General features: G+C 39.2%; 1 protein-coding gene across 1 annotated transcript in view; it reads right to left on the reverse strand.

The window, feature by feature from the left end:
- LARGE (like-glycosyltransferase) overlaps positions 1-18,356 on the reverse strand; it is a 281,053-nt gene that overhangs the window by 17,641 nt on the left and 245,056 nt on the right. The window contains exons 11-13 of the mRNA XM_014963960.1: positions 17,236-17,391; positions 6,184-6,347; positions 1,418-1,696 (exon numbers count right to left, since the gene is read on the reverse strand). Of these exons, the coding sequence (XP_014819446.1) occupies positions 1,418-1,696; positions 6,184-6,347; positions 17,236-17,391 (599 nt within the window). The remainder of the gene's footprint in view (positions 1-1,417; positions 1,697-6,183; positions 6,348-17,235; positions 17,392-18,356) is intronic.

The following is an 18,356-nucleotide window of genomic DNA, read 5'->3' on the forward strand; positions in this document are numbered from 1 at the left end:
TATGGTTGTTATATCTGAAGTATATTGTGGTACATCATTCAGTCTTCTCTCCTTTCTTCTTCCTTTCAGTGGCTCTCATAAGAGCACTGCTAAGCAGCATGGAGGAACAAGTTGCTTTTTCTAAGTACTACATGCCAGCATCAACAGCTGCTGTCCTTACTGTGTCCAGCATCCATCTGAAGAAATGTAACAGTATGCAACACTAACATCAAAGAACAGAAAAGCTAACATCAACTGTCCCTACGTGTATCTTGAGACAGCTAGGGACAGAAGTATTTTGGAGTCCTCATAGCACAAGTCAAAAAGAAATACCCCTAAAATAAGTAGGAAACAAGCTGACACAGAGCGATAAAACTTCAATGATATAATTGAAATCCAGTTTCCTAAAAGCCATAGTGAATTTGGCCCCATACGTGGATGCAGAAATTGTAAAAGGCAATTAACTCTCCATGAGGAAGAAGTGAGAAGATGGTTACTGAGCTGTTAAACCCAAAACAAAGGAATTCCTCCATAAATTTATGATACCGGGAGATATATTTCCCTTTACTCTCCCAAACTCTGGGCCTATAGACTAAAAGGGATCACCTAGAAGCAGACACTCACTGGAACACTTTGATCAGCTTTTGGGACATGAGAACAGAGATGAAAAGCAAAACTGGTCAGGACTAAGGAATTGAAATCCTCCTGTCTGGCCACAGGGTGTCCTTCTTGTTCTATGCTTTGGCCTCAGATGACCAGCCTCTGCAGGGGAAAAAGGTCTTTATTAAAAAAAAAGCTCAGTTAATGGGCCAGGGGTCTGTAGTTTGTTCAGCCCAAGCTGCTCACATTCATTATGACACAACACACACTGAGATTGCTCTTCCCGGTTTCCTTATACTAATTATTTTACCTTGACAGGTGCTGGCATTGCAGTCGTATTTTTGAACTGTTTAGACTATCACCCTCTTTTCAAGATACAGAGCCGGATTAAGAGTTTGTCACAGGGACAGTAAGTTCAGTAACGCTTTGTATGTTTTTTCTGCCACTGACATTAAGAACCAGGGATGTTTAGGGAAATCACCCAGTTCACATCTCTGCTAATACAGGATGCTCTTGCACAATTAAGAATGATTAGTCCAGCTCACTTTTCAAATTGATTATTCTGCTTCTCTGAGGGAATTAATCTGATGGCTAACAAGGCTCACATTTAGATCTGAGTTTTTCTTTCATAACTGTATTGGTTTACTTAAAGTTACAGCCCCTTCCTCTGACCCTAAAGATTCTTGTGCCTTGCTTGGCATTGTTACTCTTTAGACATCTATAAACTGCCTCTTCAGATCTGCTCAAACTGCATTGTTTTGGGAATATGTGAGAAGTGTGGGGTGTAGAGGGGCTGAAAACACGGGTGACAGTGGGAATCCCTCCACTGTCCACTTACCTGAGGTACTCGTAGAGTCCATACATGGGCAAGAAGTCGATGTCAGACAGAAACATGTATGGTGTGCTGATATGCTTCATGGCCACATTCCTTAGCAGATTCACAGGGTAGAACTGGCCCTCCTTGTACACGATATGGTAGCCGACATTGTGGCGGCTCATAAGTACTTCTGAGCCCTGGGCGTAGCGCAGAAATTGCTGGGCTTCTGCATCAGAAAGATAGAGTGCCAGGCTGATTGGACCTTCCCAGTGTTTGCAGATGGCTTCAAGCATCTGGAGCCTGAAAGAGGAAGGGTGAGAATATGAAAAGGCTGTTTCCCTGTCTCAAACTCTCTGCCTGGGTTCATCCGATCAAATGCAGTTATCCATCTCTAAGTCAGACAGACCAGGGTCACTTTATATGCTGTGGAAAGCAATAAATATTTCTACAGCACAATTAATCTCATCTAAGTTGATGTCTCCTTCTGGACAGATGGACTGCACCCTAGATACGCCTCCTTCTCTCCACTGAATACAAGGGACCCTGAAATGGCCCTAGCTCAGATACATACATCCACAACTCAGATACCTGAAGCACCACATGGACGACGGGACTTCATCTGATGGGAGTTCTGAGCTGTTGCAGGGATCTGTCCATGCGGATCTACTTACAGGATAGGAGTCTTGTAACTTTAAACAGTGTCTAGTGCCCAGTTCACAAATCAGGTCAAGCTGTTCTCACACACTAACATACTACCGTGCTCTTCAACAAGCTTGTGGAGGAGAAAGGTGTACAGATCAACAGATTATTTTAACTCCTTTTTAGGAAAACCTTCCCCAAAATTTTGCAAGGCAAGGCAGATCTTAAAAGCTGTTAAAAGTGACAGGTCAATGGAATACTGACTTATATGAACATGTGCATTGATTAGAAGAAAACTTACTGTCAGGGAAAGGTGAAAAGGATGACACACTGATAGAAATGGGATTTACTATGTGTAGAGAATAATGAGAGGAGGGAGAGACATGGCATTACTGTGGAATATCAAAAGAACATTTCAGACTAAGCCATCATTTAATGTACTATTTTGTATATGTTTTAGCAGTATCTCAAATTTCATTAAACCATTTTTAAAACAGGCTGTATTGATGTATATTTTTAAAAACTTCTAGCAGTTACAATGCTATTGATGAAAATGACAAGAAAAGATCTCATACACAAACATAAATCAAACCCAGGCTGGTCAAAATCAATTAAGCACTTTGGGTAAATTATACATTAGAAATTAAGATATGCCACCCAAAAATACAGCAAGGACTGATTACAATGCCTCTTGAGTTAATACAAAGGGAAATGAACCTATGCAGCCTAGCCAGATAGTCTATTAAAAATTAAGAAGAGTAGACTATGCAACGTGATTATCTTCTCTCCCTTCCAAATCCACATTACTAGATTTTTCCTATTAATAGTTATGCAGAACATACAAAAAGTTTTCTGCATCATCATAATCAGAGAAAATAATTTCCCCCTCCTACTATCTCCTTAAGCTTTGCAGCAGAAAGGAATGATACACCCATGCCAGCAAACACACATTCTGATTTAACATTAATAGCTTTTCCCTGCATTTCTGAATGATTGTGATGACATCCAAGATGATATAATCATTTTTTCTTAGGTATGAGATATTACCTTTACTCATCTACACCTGGTACATTATTTTCTTTTTATCTATTATTGAAACAAAGGTTATTATCAGCCTGAAACATACAGCCGAATTAGAAACACAAATCGATAAAAAAGATCTAAACGTATGTGAAGGCTTTAGGCTTTTGATTTTACAAATAATAAATAGAGAAAAATACTTTTTTTTTTTTCCTTTTTCCTTTCCCTTTTTAGTGCAAACCCATTAATCAGGAGACTCCAATTCATCAGCACTCAGATTTAGGGCAGCCTTTAAAAAATGGAACACTTGCCTAGCAAGAAATGCAGCAAAATGCCTTTCAAGGACTCCAAGCAGCGGACAAACAGCATACATAACTTACTTAAACAGCACACCTGATAATGCCTGCAAAGCTTTTCACGATAGTTAAGTTGGAACTGCCTTTTGCTGGTATAAATTTCCAGCTGGATAGCTTAGAGCCCTTTAGAATACTCCATTTTGCTGTGTAGTTCTCGTTGACAGGCTCCACTTCCACCAGTTTGATACAGGGACTGCTGGGTGATGCTCCGTAATCTGTTCTTGGTAGGTTGTTACAATACAATAGTCTCCTTTGCCCATAAAACTTAGAACTACAAGTTTCTAAGCAAAACATTATTTTTTAGTTATTTTGGTTTTGTTAGCAGTCTTGAGGAATGCATTCTCTTAAAGGCTCTAGAGAAAATAAACATACTTCTGTACTGCATAATAATGTGGTCATCATTTAGTTGGTAAATTTTTTTGAAGGTCTGTTTCAGTCAAGAGAATTCCGCTGGAATTCAATATTTTGTGAGATTATTTGTTTTCACTTTTTTTCTTAAGACTACTCAACCAATTTACAACTCATTCTCACCCAGACTTCAATCAGTGTAGTGCTTATCCTGTCTTTCCTTGTCCACATCCTTGATCTCACATTTTTGTAGCTCCCACTCTGATTTCTGAACCCCTGGTACACACCATGCCTTTAAAAAGGCTGTCTAGCCCAAATGCATGAAAAACCACAGTGATGTAACCCAAACCATTATTCAAGAAAATGTCACATCAGTATAAAAGGTGACAATTATCCAATAACGAACAACACTGAACAAAGTCTATCTCAAAGATTCTATCTAAACACACTAATGTTAGCTCCTAAACTGCATCTCTCTCTTCCATTCCCCAAGTCTATAGCACAGGCAAAACATACGCCTGTCATGACAGCCATGTCAGTCTCATCTCCAACAGGACTATAATTGGAGACACCGGGAGTTCCTTTTTTGCCTTTCCTCATCTTGGATCATCATTTGAAAGAATGATGCGGGAATGTAGCATATAACGCATTGTTTGTGTACATGTCATCTTACATCAGAGACACTATTCTTAAATGTCTACAGCTATGCTGGAGGAGCTTAATAAAACTGGTTTAAACAAGATGCAGAAAAAAAGGCAGTAACTGAAAGATTTGAAAGAAAACAAAGCAGCTAAACTGTTCTTTGGTATAATATTATTTATTGATTTTAGCTGAAAGAAAGTATTTCCAACTCAAATCAATAATTTATAGCAACACACCAAAGAAGCAGGGAAGATTTTTCCTGCACAGTATCAGGAGGGCTGTTCTTCCTGAATAAAAACGTGTGGTTCTGTCTATCAATAAAAACATGTGCCCCAGTGAGGATCCAGAAAGGGAAACAGATGCTCAGACTCTGCATCAGTGCCAGTGAATCAGCACTGAGGCCCAGCTCATGCTTTTGAATTAAATTCTGGGGGGAAAATATACCATGTGCACACACCAGTTTTACTAATTTACTGTGGCACTCGCTCAGGGTCTAGCTTAATTTATTTCTTTAGTTTTTTACCCAAAGGTTTGTGAACACTTAAGAAATGTTTCCTCAATTAAAAAATCAATAGAACAGACACTGATGTGCATAGCAAATAATAACACAATGTGCAGGATGTAGTGCTGAGGTGCTGGTGAAACAGAATAGCCCTCAATTGTGTTTATTTTTAAAACAGGCTGTAAACGTTTTGTTGATCTGAATTCCTCTGACCCTCCTGGAATATTGCTGACCTTCCATTGGTGTAGCAGTGGTGGTACTCATGGGTCATGATGTATTCTGTATGTACTCTGCTAAATGGAATATCAGTTTCTGGCTAATGTTCAAGGAGTTCCGATCTGTTTTGTAACCCACTCTGATGGTAGTAACTGCAAAGTCTAGACTAGATTTGAAATGAGAAGCAGGAGGAAAAAGGAGACTGACAATTCAAAATTTCACAAAGGTGGCTGATCTGGACTACATTCTTAAGGCTTCTGAAAAGTGATAACTAATTGCAATGCTGGGAATCAGAAAGATGCGGGTGGAACTTGTCATGAAACCGATTTTTTTTTCCCCAAATGAAATACCAGTTAAATTCCACTTCACATCAGAACTGAAAGTTGAAAAGAGCTAAACTATAAATTTTATGTTGAAAATCAACATCTATATAAAAATTCAATTACTCGTCTCAAAAGGAGATTTTTTATTTCACACCAGCATTTTAAAAAAAAAAAAAGGTTGTACTTTCAACTTCCCAATTTGAAACTAAAATATTTAGTTTTGATTTTTACTATAAGAAAAATCACTAATTGACATTTTCTGCAAGGAAAATGCCAATGACAGCAAAACTATCACTATCTAATGAGGAAATTGAAACTAAAATGCCAATGACAGCAAAACTATCACTATCTAATGAGGAAATACTGTGTGTAAAAACTTGGTCAGCTGCAACTGATTGCCTAAGTCTATTAAAAACATCTACTGTTTTTTCTAAGTTTCTGCAAAATTCCATGAACCAACGATGCCTGACAAGCGTGACAAGTAATATCCCCTGCAGTTCCAGTATTCAGCCTCTCATGAACTCTACCCATGCTCATGTGTGCACTGCAGAGCTGAAGTCTGGGTGCACGTGTGTTATCTACATGGGCTACTCCTAATTCAAGAAAGGTCTTAGTGTCACTGACATTCAAGTTTCTAGGAAAGTGAGGTTTTCCTCTCCTGAAAGCATTACACAGTTGGATTTCTCTGTAAGAAAACATTCATTGTCTCATGCATCCAGAAGAACAAGAGATTTCCCCTACCTGTCCATTGAAAGCTGAGCCACCAGTGTTACATCGGTGTTGTCTGCAGCAGGCTCATATTCATAATGTAGAAAATACAAATGAGTGCGATGGACAGTGAAACGTTCTCGACGAAATTCATAGCATAAGTCATCCTCGTCCAGCTCAGACAGCTGTTTCTGGAGCTGTAAAGAGAGAGCGGACATAGAGAAAAGTCCTTTATAATTACTTCAGCCAATCAGGGAGAATGAGGAGATGGGTAACTTGCAGCATGATGCAATGGGGAGTGGAAGTGGAACATACAGAGTAGCAGGATCTTCCCAAGCCTCACTCACGCAGGTCACTGGATAAGAGGTCAGAAGAAAGCACTTGTAAGAAATGTTGTATTATGGTCTATATATTATATATATTATCTGTATTACATACGTTCAACATCCAGACTAGCAATGAAACAGTGAAAATCACAAGTTTAATAATTGCCAAGTTTCAGAGCTAATGCTCCAACATGCTGCATAATGTCACTCCTTATTAGCAGCAGTGTTTCAAACTGCTCATAGACATAAAGCTCCAGTAGACAAGACTCAGCAGCAGATTAAGCTTGTAGGCTGGGCTGAGCAATTCCCATTTTGCTGCTTCTACTGGAGAATAGTAACTACTGCAAGCAGCATGGACAGGCAGCTGGAAAAGTAACATCTTTAACTGATCATTACTCCATCTCTTGAGACTTATTAATCTGAATCAGTTCAACTTTGCAAAGAAAATAGTCTTTCAACTGCAGAGGTGCCAGAACTAAGCCTACACTTTTAATGGGATTTGTGCTTCTGGATACCTCGTTTGAGAAATCCAAAGGATGGCAGATTAGCAGACAACAGGTATTTTTTTGGCTCCCTTGGAAACCAAACCCCGTCAAAGTCAAAATGGGCATCTCAAAGAAATCCAATCCCAAGTCACGTAGACATGTAGCTTTAAGAGAATAAAAGTTTAGCTCTGGGGAAAGGAGGAAGAGAAAAACTGACCAAATGTCTATGCAGCTGACGAATTCCATCCCTGAACTACATTATTTTAAAGCCAAACATCTGGCTAGATTATTTAAAATGCATTCACTTAACAATAAAAATCAGTCATATGTACTGTAAAATGTACTACAAAATGTAATGAATACGAAATTATATATGGTCTTAACACATCAAATATAGCTCCATTTGTGTTGCTCTAAAATGTAGGTTATTAATAAAGTTTATATATTATTTCTTAGAAGCATTCTATAAGAAGAATACAACTACATACTTATCAGTAAATCAGAAAAAATTCACTTCATAGGAATATTGCAAGTTTTCATAAAAATCACAGTGCAGAGTTTCATGCAACAGATTATTGAATTATAGACATTCATTTAATTTAAAAATCTCTTCTTTTTGCCCTGTTCAGAATGATTTAAAGTAATAGTTTACAACATCATGTCTAAGAAAAAAAAAAAAAAGAAAATGGACATGTTTCTTATTCTAATACTGTGTTAAGAAGAGCTGTTGTTCTTGGAACTATAAGTATAATGGTTGCCATCAACAATAATGCTTACAGCTGAATGTTTTCCTTGAAGGCTGATGGAATAATTCCTGATATTTTCCTGTACATCACTCTATAATCTTCTTTTGAATAATGGAAATACCTCCTTTGATTTCAATGAATTTTGGATCAGGCTCTCATTCTTCTGTGCTATTGTTCCGCACAGATCTTAAAACATCCCTCAAGAGAAACTGCTTTTAGAAAGATGAGAGTCTGAATCTTGACAAATCTTTACTCAGGCAAAACTTCTATTGAAATCAAGATCTCCTTGGGTGGAATAGAAATTAGGAGTAATTTTACGTATTCTTGGAGTTTCATTCGTTCTGCTTTAAAAATCATCGTTCAGCCGAGCCTGTACATTATTTTCCAAATCACATTCAAACAATATTTGAATTAAACCTAATATTTACAACAATGACTAGAAATAATATTGTATCTTTCTGTTTCTTCCTTGGAAAGAGACATTAGTATGCCCTTAGCGGAATACCAAGCAGATGATTGAAATTTGAATAGTTAAAACAATAGCAAAGCACATTTCAGGGATACCTTACTATCCTGCTCTATGTACAAATGACCAGGCTAGAGGTTTATAATTGGACAGCAGCTATTAATCAGGCAGTCACCAAATGATTATCAGATTACATTTGAGTTGCAAGCTAAGAGGATATAAATACTTAATTATGAATTACAGAATAATGTTTTGGGCTAAATTATGGCTTTCGCCTGGGTGAGGCAAGAGGAGAAGACACAGCTTCTTAGAGGCCCCACTATTTTGATGGTGAAACTCAGCAAGTCACAAAGTTGGTGACAGAGGTGAAGGAGAGCAGCAGACAGCAGAAGATTCCTTCTGCTAGAGGGAAAGAGCAACCTGGCTCTTTCTGCTGCATTTTGTAGGGTCAGGAGTTTGTCTCTGTCCTGTCAGACTTCTGAGTCTGAAGCTATGCTGATAGTCCGCGAGGTTCTCCCTGGCACTTCCCATGACTCACGCTTAGTACTGCGTGTGGAGCTGGGACTCAAGAGAAGAGATGTGAAGGCTCTGTCCATATCCCTTGGAGACAGCAGTCCCAGAAGGACCATGGGCACGGTGTGCTCTGACTGTCCCCCAGCCTCTGCTCCCAGCACCCTCCCACCTTCCACCCAGGGGGAAGCCCAAGCAGAGGCTGTCTGAGAGCCCTGGCTAATACGTGGGCATCACTTGACAGGACCAGACATGCAGCTCCGCCAGCACTTTGCAGGAATATATTTGTGCAATCCTTGCCTGCTCATAGCCTGAAAAACCAGGCAGCCTTAGGAGCCACGCTCTGCAAGCTGCAGAGCACTTAAGGTGTGCTCCTTCAGGTAGGACAACCAGCACAGGACAGGCTGCGATTTGGCCTCTAGTACTGTCATCGTGTACGTGGCAAGCAGTCTGCATTGAGGATGGACCTATCCTGCAACAGCAAGGCAACAGGCACTGGAAAGCAATATGAAAACCCATCTCCTAAGGGAAGAAATGCTGGACACACTAGGCACTCTGGATTCGGTCCAGCAAAACCCACAGGGTCACAAGCTATCTCTCTAAAGCTAACGGTATGACACGGACAAATTATCAGGACCTGATAAGGTGGGTGATTCACAGTTTTATGCAGTTTAAGAGCCCTTTTCCCTCTCACACTTTCTTTGTTCCCCCCATTCATATATACATTCAGACATCCACGCCCCAGTATCATGTACACATGTAAAGGCTGCTTCCTCTTTACTGTGAAGAGACACATGTAATCTATAAATATATATTGCACATAGTCATGTGCCATTTTCACACACGTATTTAAAATGAAGAAGGTTAAAGATACACATCATTGAAAAGACAGGGAATTGACTAAGACAGACACATATATATCCTTAAATTTTTCTGAGTTACCTCATATTATTTTGCAGTTACATGATCACATAAAATTTCTCCAATCCAATTACCTATAGCATGCATATTGTGTGGATCCATTATTTACAGATAAAGAACTTATAGCCTCATTTAAAATTTGCTCCCACATTATGTCTTCTTGAAAAGATGGGTTTATAATGGCAATACTGACATATCTATGCAAACAGATGCTTCCTTAAACACAGTGCACCATCAAAATGAGGACCTTAATATCAGCTGGATTTGATAAAAAGATGTCATCCCCATTATGGACCCCTCCATTATAACAATATGCCTAACATAGCAAAGACTTCTCAACCTCAGAGTGACAGCATGTATTCTCGTGAGTACCTGCTTAGCATAAGATTCACTTTTTCTACACGATTTTCAATGCTAAGGCTACTTGCCACTGAGCATGTGGGAAATGTCACCTCTAGGAAACACTCTCACAGCTGAAAAATGTATTCTTTTCAGACTGTCTATGGTAATGTTCTCTTAGGAAATACTGTAGTGGGAAACAACAAGTGCTTTCATTAGCATCATGATGCTACTTGTTTCAGAAATAAAAATGGCAGCATAAAACCAAAACAGAGAAAAATAACAACAACAACAAAAAAAAAAACGCCAAATTACTTCTCTGGACAACCAGCTGTGGCAAGTGATCAGACTTCATCCCAGGAAAAGCAATCTTTGGAGCTAGGCTGACCAGAGTGGCACAGGCAGGCCAGAAGACATTCAACTCTACCATAAATCGTCATGATTTACCAGGTCTACTTGTCTGACTAATACATTTGTATGAGATGAGGTGGTGTTTTCTATCCATGTGATATATAGCAGATCCATATGATACACAGCACACAACATGTACCTTTCAGCAGCGAACTGGTTAGTCTGTTCATAAATCTCCCTTCCTAAGGCTGTTCCTAGCATAAGCAAATTTGTAACTGGCTTTGGGTTTTTTTGACTGCTCGATCACAAAAACAATTTACTTCCCACCAAAAATCTACAGGATTTCATCTCAGATGAGATCAATTCAAAATCCAGGATCAGAAGTATTTTCTTAGGGATTAGCAATATTTAAAAAACACCAACAAACAGTGTTTTGTGTCTAGAGGCTGTTTAGATCTTGGGGAAAGGGATGAAAACCTTAACGTTGGCATTTGCCTCTCATCAGGTGCTTAAGGTGAGTTGAGATGACACCAGCCTTAAGTAAGTCACTCACTCACTATCACGCTAACACAACAGGAACTGAGCAGCTTAACTGGAAACATTTAACTTTCAGATCATCTTTCCTTCTCCCAAGTGTGCACAGTTAAGATTCACAGCACACAATCAACTCAGCTTAGCCACTGAGATGAAAACCAACACCAGCTCAGGATGAAACTATAATCTGGTTATAAACTGCAGCAGTTTCATTTCCTCCTGTGTAGCTGTCCCAGTTCCCACCAGTAGGCAATTTGGATTGCTACATTTAGCACTTTCAAAGTGTGTGAATTAACTGTTGCCTTTAGCATGGCATAAACAAAGCAGACGATGATGTAGGGAGGAAAAAGCATTCACTGAGTCTTGTTTGGGATGACCTACATAAAGTACTTCTGGCTTCTTCAATGATTAGTAATAAAAGCCAGACTAATCCTATGTCAATTAAACCTTTATTCCTCCCACGCCATAAAATTTTGTACATTTGCTATGGGTCAAATTGAGTCTACTGTGAAACAAAGCTGTGCTAAGGACAAAGAGGATAGCGTCTGAGCAAGCCTACCTAGCAAGAGGAATTTTGCTGCAGCTTGTAAGAAGTAGCTAATACTCTTGCTAACTGGAAGTGATGGCTTATCTTGACTGCAAATAATCAACGTAATTAAGAATGCAATTTTTACGCATGCATAACATGTTCTGTATATTTGAAGTACAACTTCGCTTGATCTCAGCTGCAGATGTCAGGTCTTGGTAGTCCTCTGCATCTCCTTTCCCCAGGTCCCTGCCAAACCTTCTTATTGAACTGCTCCCAGACCTCCCTTGTAGCTCAGTGCCTTGCCTGGTTGGTCTCCTTGCTCTTTTTTCCCCAGATTGTTCCTAACACTCTTCCTTCTTGTGTGGCAAGTTCCATGGTCTAAGTCAGTCCCAGCCCTGTTTCTAGTCCCATGGTCTATAGTCTATAGCCTATAGTTTCTAGTCCAGTCAAATAGTCTGCCAACTCCCTATACCTACAGGCACCCATCCGTCCGCTCCTCCTCCTGCTCCAAACATACTTCGTGCATACTCCTAAGAAAGAGTGTCCAGAGATCTGAGCCTCCTCAAAGTCAAAGAGAATACTACTGACAATGTGCAAACCATGATTTTTCAGCTTTATAATTTGCCTAAATTTTCACCAGGCATAAGACACATTCCTGGCCTACTAGTTAGCTCCTTTTCTGAGATATGGAGTATTTCCATGAAGAGGTCATCAGAACTTGTGGTGTGGGCAACCCTCCCCCCCAAGCTTCTCACCACATTTCACTTTAAAAAATGAGAGAAAAGAAAAAAAAGAGGCATATCAGCATGACAGATAAAATCCCTGTCCACATGATCCCCCTTCTAGCAATATTATAAGCAGTTGAAAGTGGTGAAATGGCAACTTTCAGGCAACTAAAAGGATGTGCTACCAGCTCAGCATTTAATAACAATAACAGTTATAATAATAGAAACACAGCTGGGAAAGTCAGGATTTCACCTCAAAACTGCCATATACCATCTGTTATTAGTAGAGAAAGGCTATCTCATGACAAAATAGTAACTTTAAAACCCAGTGCTACAAATGATGCAGCGTTCTGAAATTCTGCAGGAGCAAAGGGTACTCAAAGCATTAGTCTGACTGCAAGTTCAGCACCCTGATACTGACTTGGAAGCTCCCTTTGCATGCTATTTTTAGACATTCAAAAATTGCTAAATTTGTTAGTAAATTTTATACTATGTGATACATTGCTAGAATTTCCTACTCTTCTGGTGGATATTACAAGATGGCATGCACAATCATTTACTAATATTAAGAATCACAGGTTTTGCACAAAAAAGTAAATAAGTAAAAACACGCTTCGTAAGTAACTATACACCAAAGCAAGTGTTTTCAGGGAGAAATAGAATATTTTACACTGTTTCTTTGTATTCTTGATTTGAAAATCTGAAAACAAAAATCTGCAGATAATTTTTTTCCTGTGTTTTCTGACAATCTTATCTAATGGGAATCTACTGTCCTTTTCTTAAACTGTGAAATCAGTGATAAACTTCCTGCTGATCTTGTTCTGTGCTTTGGATCAGGACACAGGCTTCACTAACAGGGGACACCCCATTCAACCTTCAGATTTAATGCTTTGGCAGAAGTAGCTGGTGAGAAGCTGTCTGCAGGAAAGAAGTTTTATGAGAATGCCGAAAGGTTGAGTGTCTGCCTGTGTGCTAAAATCAGCCTTACAAAATCTATCTCATAGCATAACTACAGAGATAGACCAGTAAATAGAATATCCTGTTGAAATATTTTAGGCTTTACAGTAGGTCATTTAGAATGAAACACTGGACATAAGCATTAAAAGCCAATAGGAAACATTCAAATTAGAGATTATTGTGAGCCTTACCTTTGTGGGTTTCCCTAAAATCTTCTACGTGGCATCAAAACAAGAAAGAAGTGAGAAGGGGGAAATAGCATGGAGTAAGTACGATGGAGTGACTAAGGATGTGCTCTAAAGGTCACTTGAATGACTGACTGCATTTACAGGAAGATTTGGTTCATATTTTTAATTTCACATCCAGAATCTGCACAAAAGGCAAAGGGGTGACCGTAATACCAATTTGCAGAGAACAGTCTGCTCTGTGTAATCTCATTTTAGGACATATTGAATGAAAGGGATGTCCGCAGCCCTTCCTTGCAACACACAGGGTCTCTCAGCTTGAATAATTCAGGGAAAGGATGAAACATGTATATACACACAAACATACATAAAAGCATTTTTACATAAACAGAAACTTTACCTCAGTCTGTAACTCTTTGCCTCCAATATTTCACCTTCAGAGCCCTATCTGTTCTGCTCATTTCCATTTGTAATGTTTTGGAACCTAATAACCGTGCTGTTTGGTGCAGCTGAAGATCAACAATTGGCTAGATCAGGACTATGCAGTATAAGATCCAAAGACTCCCTTTAGACCTTTTAAAAGTCACTCTGTATTACACTTCCTTAGCAAATATTAAAAAAAAAAAAGTACTAATCCTTCCACATGCATATAGATATATATATTTAAGCATACACGCACGTGCACACATATACAGAGGAAGAGTGAGAGAGAACAATGTAAGGTCTGATGACCTTTTAAACTATCTGGCACTGTAAAGAGTCCTTAAAAAAAAAGGGAAGAAACACAATTTACATTCATTTTAAGGCCATCTCAGTACTGATGAGAAGGGTAAAGGGCCCTTAGAGTAACAGAACCAGCCCAACAGCACCCATTGCCAGATTTCCCTCTCACGTTTTACAGATATTTGCGTTACAAATGAGATTCCTTAATTACAGATTGCATTCTAAGTAAAACATCATTACAAATATTAAACTGTACCGGAGCAAGGGCTGGCATATTGGAACAGGACCTTATGGGTAGATTCTGACACAGCCAGTCTGTGAGTGGCAGACTCACACTAAGCCACTGCTTCTTCCACAACAGGGCTCAGTGCATTCACTGCTTAAGTAATTCTCTCTGATTATAAAACCAGCAGAGCTATTCTAACATGTTCTAACACTGTGACCCACTGGTCCACAGTGCAGAGAAGCACAGGCAGCTGAAGAAGCACCTTTTACAATACCTAGCATAATAAAGCCCAATTGTGTTTTGGGGCTGCTAGTCTCAATTTAGAGAAAAAAAGGAAAAATAATAGCTATTAAGGTAAATCAAACAGGAATTCCAACACTACGCATACTTGACTTCAGAGAAATTATAGCCTTTTATGTAACATACATGCTTAGGAATCCTAATGGAAATGTATGGCTGCATCTTGTCAGACTCAAGGTCCATCTAGCATCCAGTCTCCAGCTGTGAGCTGGCTGCCTAGAGAAGAGCGTAAAAGCAGGGTGAGCGTACAGCAATGCTCCCTCAGAATGCTCATCTAGTCCTGCACTTGCGGTTCAAGGACTTTCTGCACCAAAGCTTAACAGCTCCTGATTGATTTTCTTTCCATGAAGAGTCAGTTTTTGAGCATATGTATATTTTTAGCAACATTACCTCCTGCTCAAAGCTTCATTACATCGTGGGTGAAATGTCTTTCTTTGTTTTGAACCTGCTACTTGCTATTTCCACTTCATGTCCCTTAGTTCTTGTACTGGGAGGAATGACAAACAGTGGCTCCCTGCTCACCTTACAAGACACTCCGCTTCTGAAGATTATCCTGTAATAGATCATGGGAATGTACTGTATTTTAATAGGACACCTGTGACACTGTATGTACTACAGCAGACAGAGAGGGAGAGAAAGACTGGGTTTCATTATAATCCTATTCTTAGGGTCTCATAACTTCAAAGCTGAAACTTGCTGTTCGTATTCTACAATAAAAAGGATGTAGTCAAGTTTAGAGTGGAGCTTACATCAATGGTAACTAATAAAAAAGAATGTCTTCTCCTAAGTGACTAGTCTTAAGCTATCCAAAGTCAGATTTTCTTCTATAGCTGATTGTTCTGATAGAAGGCTGTTAACTTTTTAGTGTCTCCTGGCAAATTAGGACTCATGTATTTTTGTATGTCTAGCTCATTCTTTTCCAGCATCTCTTTTTAAATTTTTTTATTTATAAATGGAAGAATGAGTTACATTTCCTTTTCAGACACAAGCCATACCATATACCATATTGCGCTCTACTTGTCTTGAATAAGAAACAGGCTTGAACAGTTAGTCATTTCCAGTGTCTGTCAACTAGATACAAGTTCAGTAAAATGAGCCATTTTAAACTTTCAGGACTGCCATTTTCGGCAGCAAAAACTTGCATTCACTGTGTGCTGCTCCCCAGCAACTTGTCATCTGCAATAAATCTGTTTATTAAGGATTTATACAGCTCTGGAAAATATAGCAACAAGTCTGTGACTGCATTCATGCTCTTCGAACCCACACACCATATTGTGAATTCAGTGTAATTTTAACCTGCATTCTTAAAGTCTGATGAAGGTGTGTTTTGTTCTGTTACCTTTTTTTTTTTAATGTTTCACTCCCCTTTTCTCTTCCTATCCTATCCTCTACTCCATCTATTGTATCTTGATGTCTCAGACTGTCAGACTCTTTCATCACATGATGTCTTTTATCACATTCAGTTCACTTGATTGTCTAAAAGTCTCTCACTCTTGCAGAGGATTCTCTTTCTCCATGTGCTTTTGCTCTCACTGTGCACTCGCTTTTTTTCTCTCTGTCATTCCTGCTTCAGTCTCTCCCAGTTAATGTTTATCTTTAGTTTCTCATTGTTCCCCACTCCTTTCAGAAGACAGTGAGATGGTCAAACAAGTATCTGGGAAGCCATGCCTTGAGCTAAAATATATCTACTCAATCTCTGAGTGCTACAGTTAAAAAACTGGGAATGGCATCTCCTGTGGTCATTTTATCTGCAGACTAAATGGAAACACTGCAAGCCTCAACGATGCTATTGATTGCCAATTACCTCCTAACTGCTAATGTGTACACGATACTGGCTTTGCTTTATTGATTTTTATAGTGAGAATGTTGTGTATTTTAGATTTTTTTTTCTTGAAGATAACATAAAATGTTGCAGGTTCCTTTTTATATCCTTTCAGATGACGTAACCAAAATTGATACTTGGTCTAGAAATCTACAGAGACCATATTATACACAAGGAGTTCATATACATCTGTGTATAAATGTTTCAGTTAACAGTTTTTTTACATTGGAAGTATATGTACTAAGGCACACACACACACATAAGACCATTTGTATATAAACATCCTTATTTCAACCATTTTCAAAGGATTTGCTTCGTCTGAAAGATTCTGATTGCAAATTTTATGTAGATACACATAAATGCTGCTGTGTTTTGGTAGATGCAGTACAGAAAAAACCTGCACAATGTCACAGGCAATGTGCACCTTGAAATATTAACTCATTCAACAGCTTGCAGCAGGGCAAAAACTCATAGGCCTAAATCCAGCAGCCTTGATATTTTCGTATCTTCTTCACTGTTATAGTATCTACTAGCCAAAATTCACATCACTCTGTGCTGAACAAACACATCACAAAACAAACCCTTCCCCTGGAAAGTTTTAGTACTCAGGGTGAGATTTGAAAAATTGCCAAATGGAATTAAAAGCCAAAAACCTCATTATCACTTTGTGATCTCACCTTTATTGGGGCTTTTTAAAAGGCAAGGCAGCCTAAAAAAAAAGCAACAAAACCTAGGGGAAAGGCAGGATTAATGTGACAGTTTTACAGGCAAGGAACTGAGGCACAGAGAGATTAAGCACAGCGTCACTCTTGGAATCTGAGCGCTGACCTCAATTCTCCTGAGTCCCTCTGCACCGCACTGCCCACACCACCAACTACCGACGTCTTCACGTAGCCTGTGCCTTGTATGAAACACCCTTTGCCCTGGACACCCTACTTACATTTTCACTGTTAACGTCTGCCTCACTGGGGCAGCCAAAGAGTTCCCGTCTCAGCAAATTCCCATCATATTCCAGGAACGTCAGGTAGAGGTTGCGGAAAAACTCCACGTGCTTGTTTTTCACTCGCAGCTTCTTTGGTGAGTTCCAGTGAATCACCTTGGAGGGGAAAAAACAGAGAAAATACATCCTGCTGTTAGTATACAGATTTGCTTTATTTGCTGGTTCTATGTGTGTTCAGTTTGCTGGTCTCTTAAAAACAACCAAAAAACCCCAAAACTACACAGACTTCCTTCTGCCTTTTTATCAGGAAGATTTCACCATGTAACTGCATACTCTACAGGTGATGTGCTTTGAAACTCCTCCACGGGATAACCTGCACATTTGAATTGGTGTGCTGCTCTAGTTTATGGTGCAGCATCTCATAAACGCTGCCACAACTCTAATCCCAGACCTGATAGGTTATGGACTCTGTTGAAGAAGGTGGCGGGACGAGAGAAATAGGGATATAGGTATTAAAAATTAATCTCAGATTTCCACATGACTGTTTCAGCTAATGAAATTGATTCACTGTTTCAGGCCAGACAGATTCCTCTGTAGTTAGGTATTGAAAAGAAAAAAGCTTGAAATTAATTCCTACACCCATTTACACCCTTCAAAAAGGATGAATGTAATCTGACTTCCTTTTCGCCATCACTTCATTTAAACAAGACTGATCTCAGTTGCGTTACACAACACAGCGATGCGGTACAACGCTTCACCCTTTGAATTCCAATTTCTAGCAGGTATTTAGCCTCCACTAATGGGAGATGACTCTCACACTGGCCTAGATTTAACTCTAATGCTGACATAAAGGGCCTGATTCTCATTTACATCAGGGCAACTTCGCACTGCTGCCAGTATGAACAAAAATGGGGCCCTAAGGAAAAATTAAGAGGGAGCCAAAAACGGCCTGCAGGAATGATTTCATTTTATAGAGGCTATATTTTAGGCATGTGGAAAAAACCCACCAAATGCTTTGTATTGTTTTATTCCTGTGGCTTCTAAAGAGATTTAAAAAAAAAAAAAAAAAAGCTTCCCTTGGGAATATTTCCAAGCTGGGGGTGCTGGAGTTTTTCTGAATC

This window comes from Calidris pugnax, unplaced genomic scaffold (assembly GCF_001431845.1).
Source record: "Calidris pugnax isolate Ruff unplaced genomic scaffold, ASM143184v1 scaffold44, whole genome shotgun sequence".
Classification (NCBI taxonomy): domain Eukaryota; kingdom Metazoa; phylum Chordata; class Aves; order Charadriiformes; family Scolopacidae; genus Calidris; species Calidris pugnax.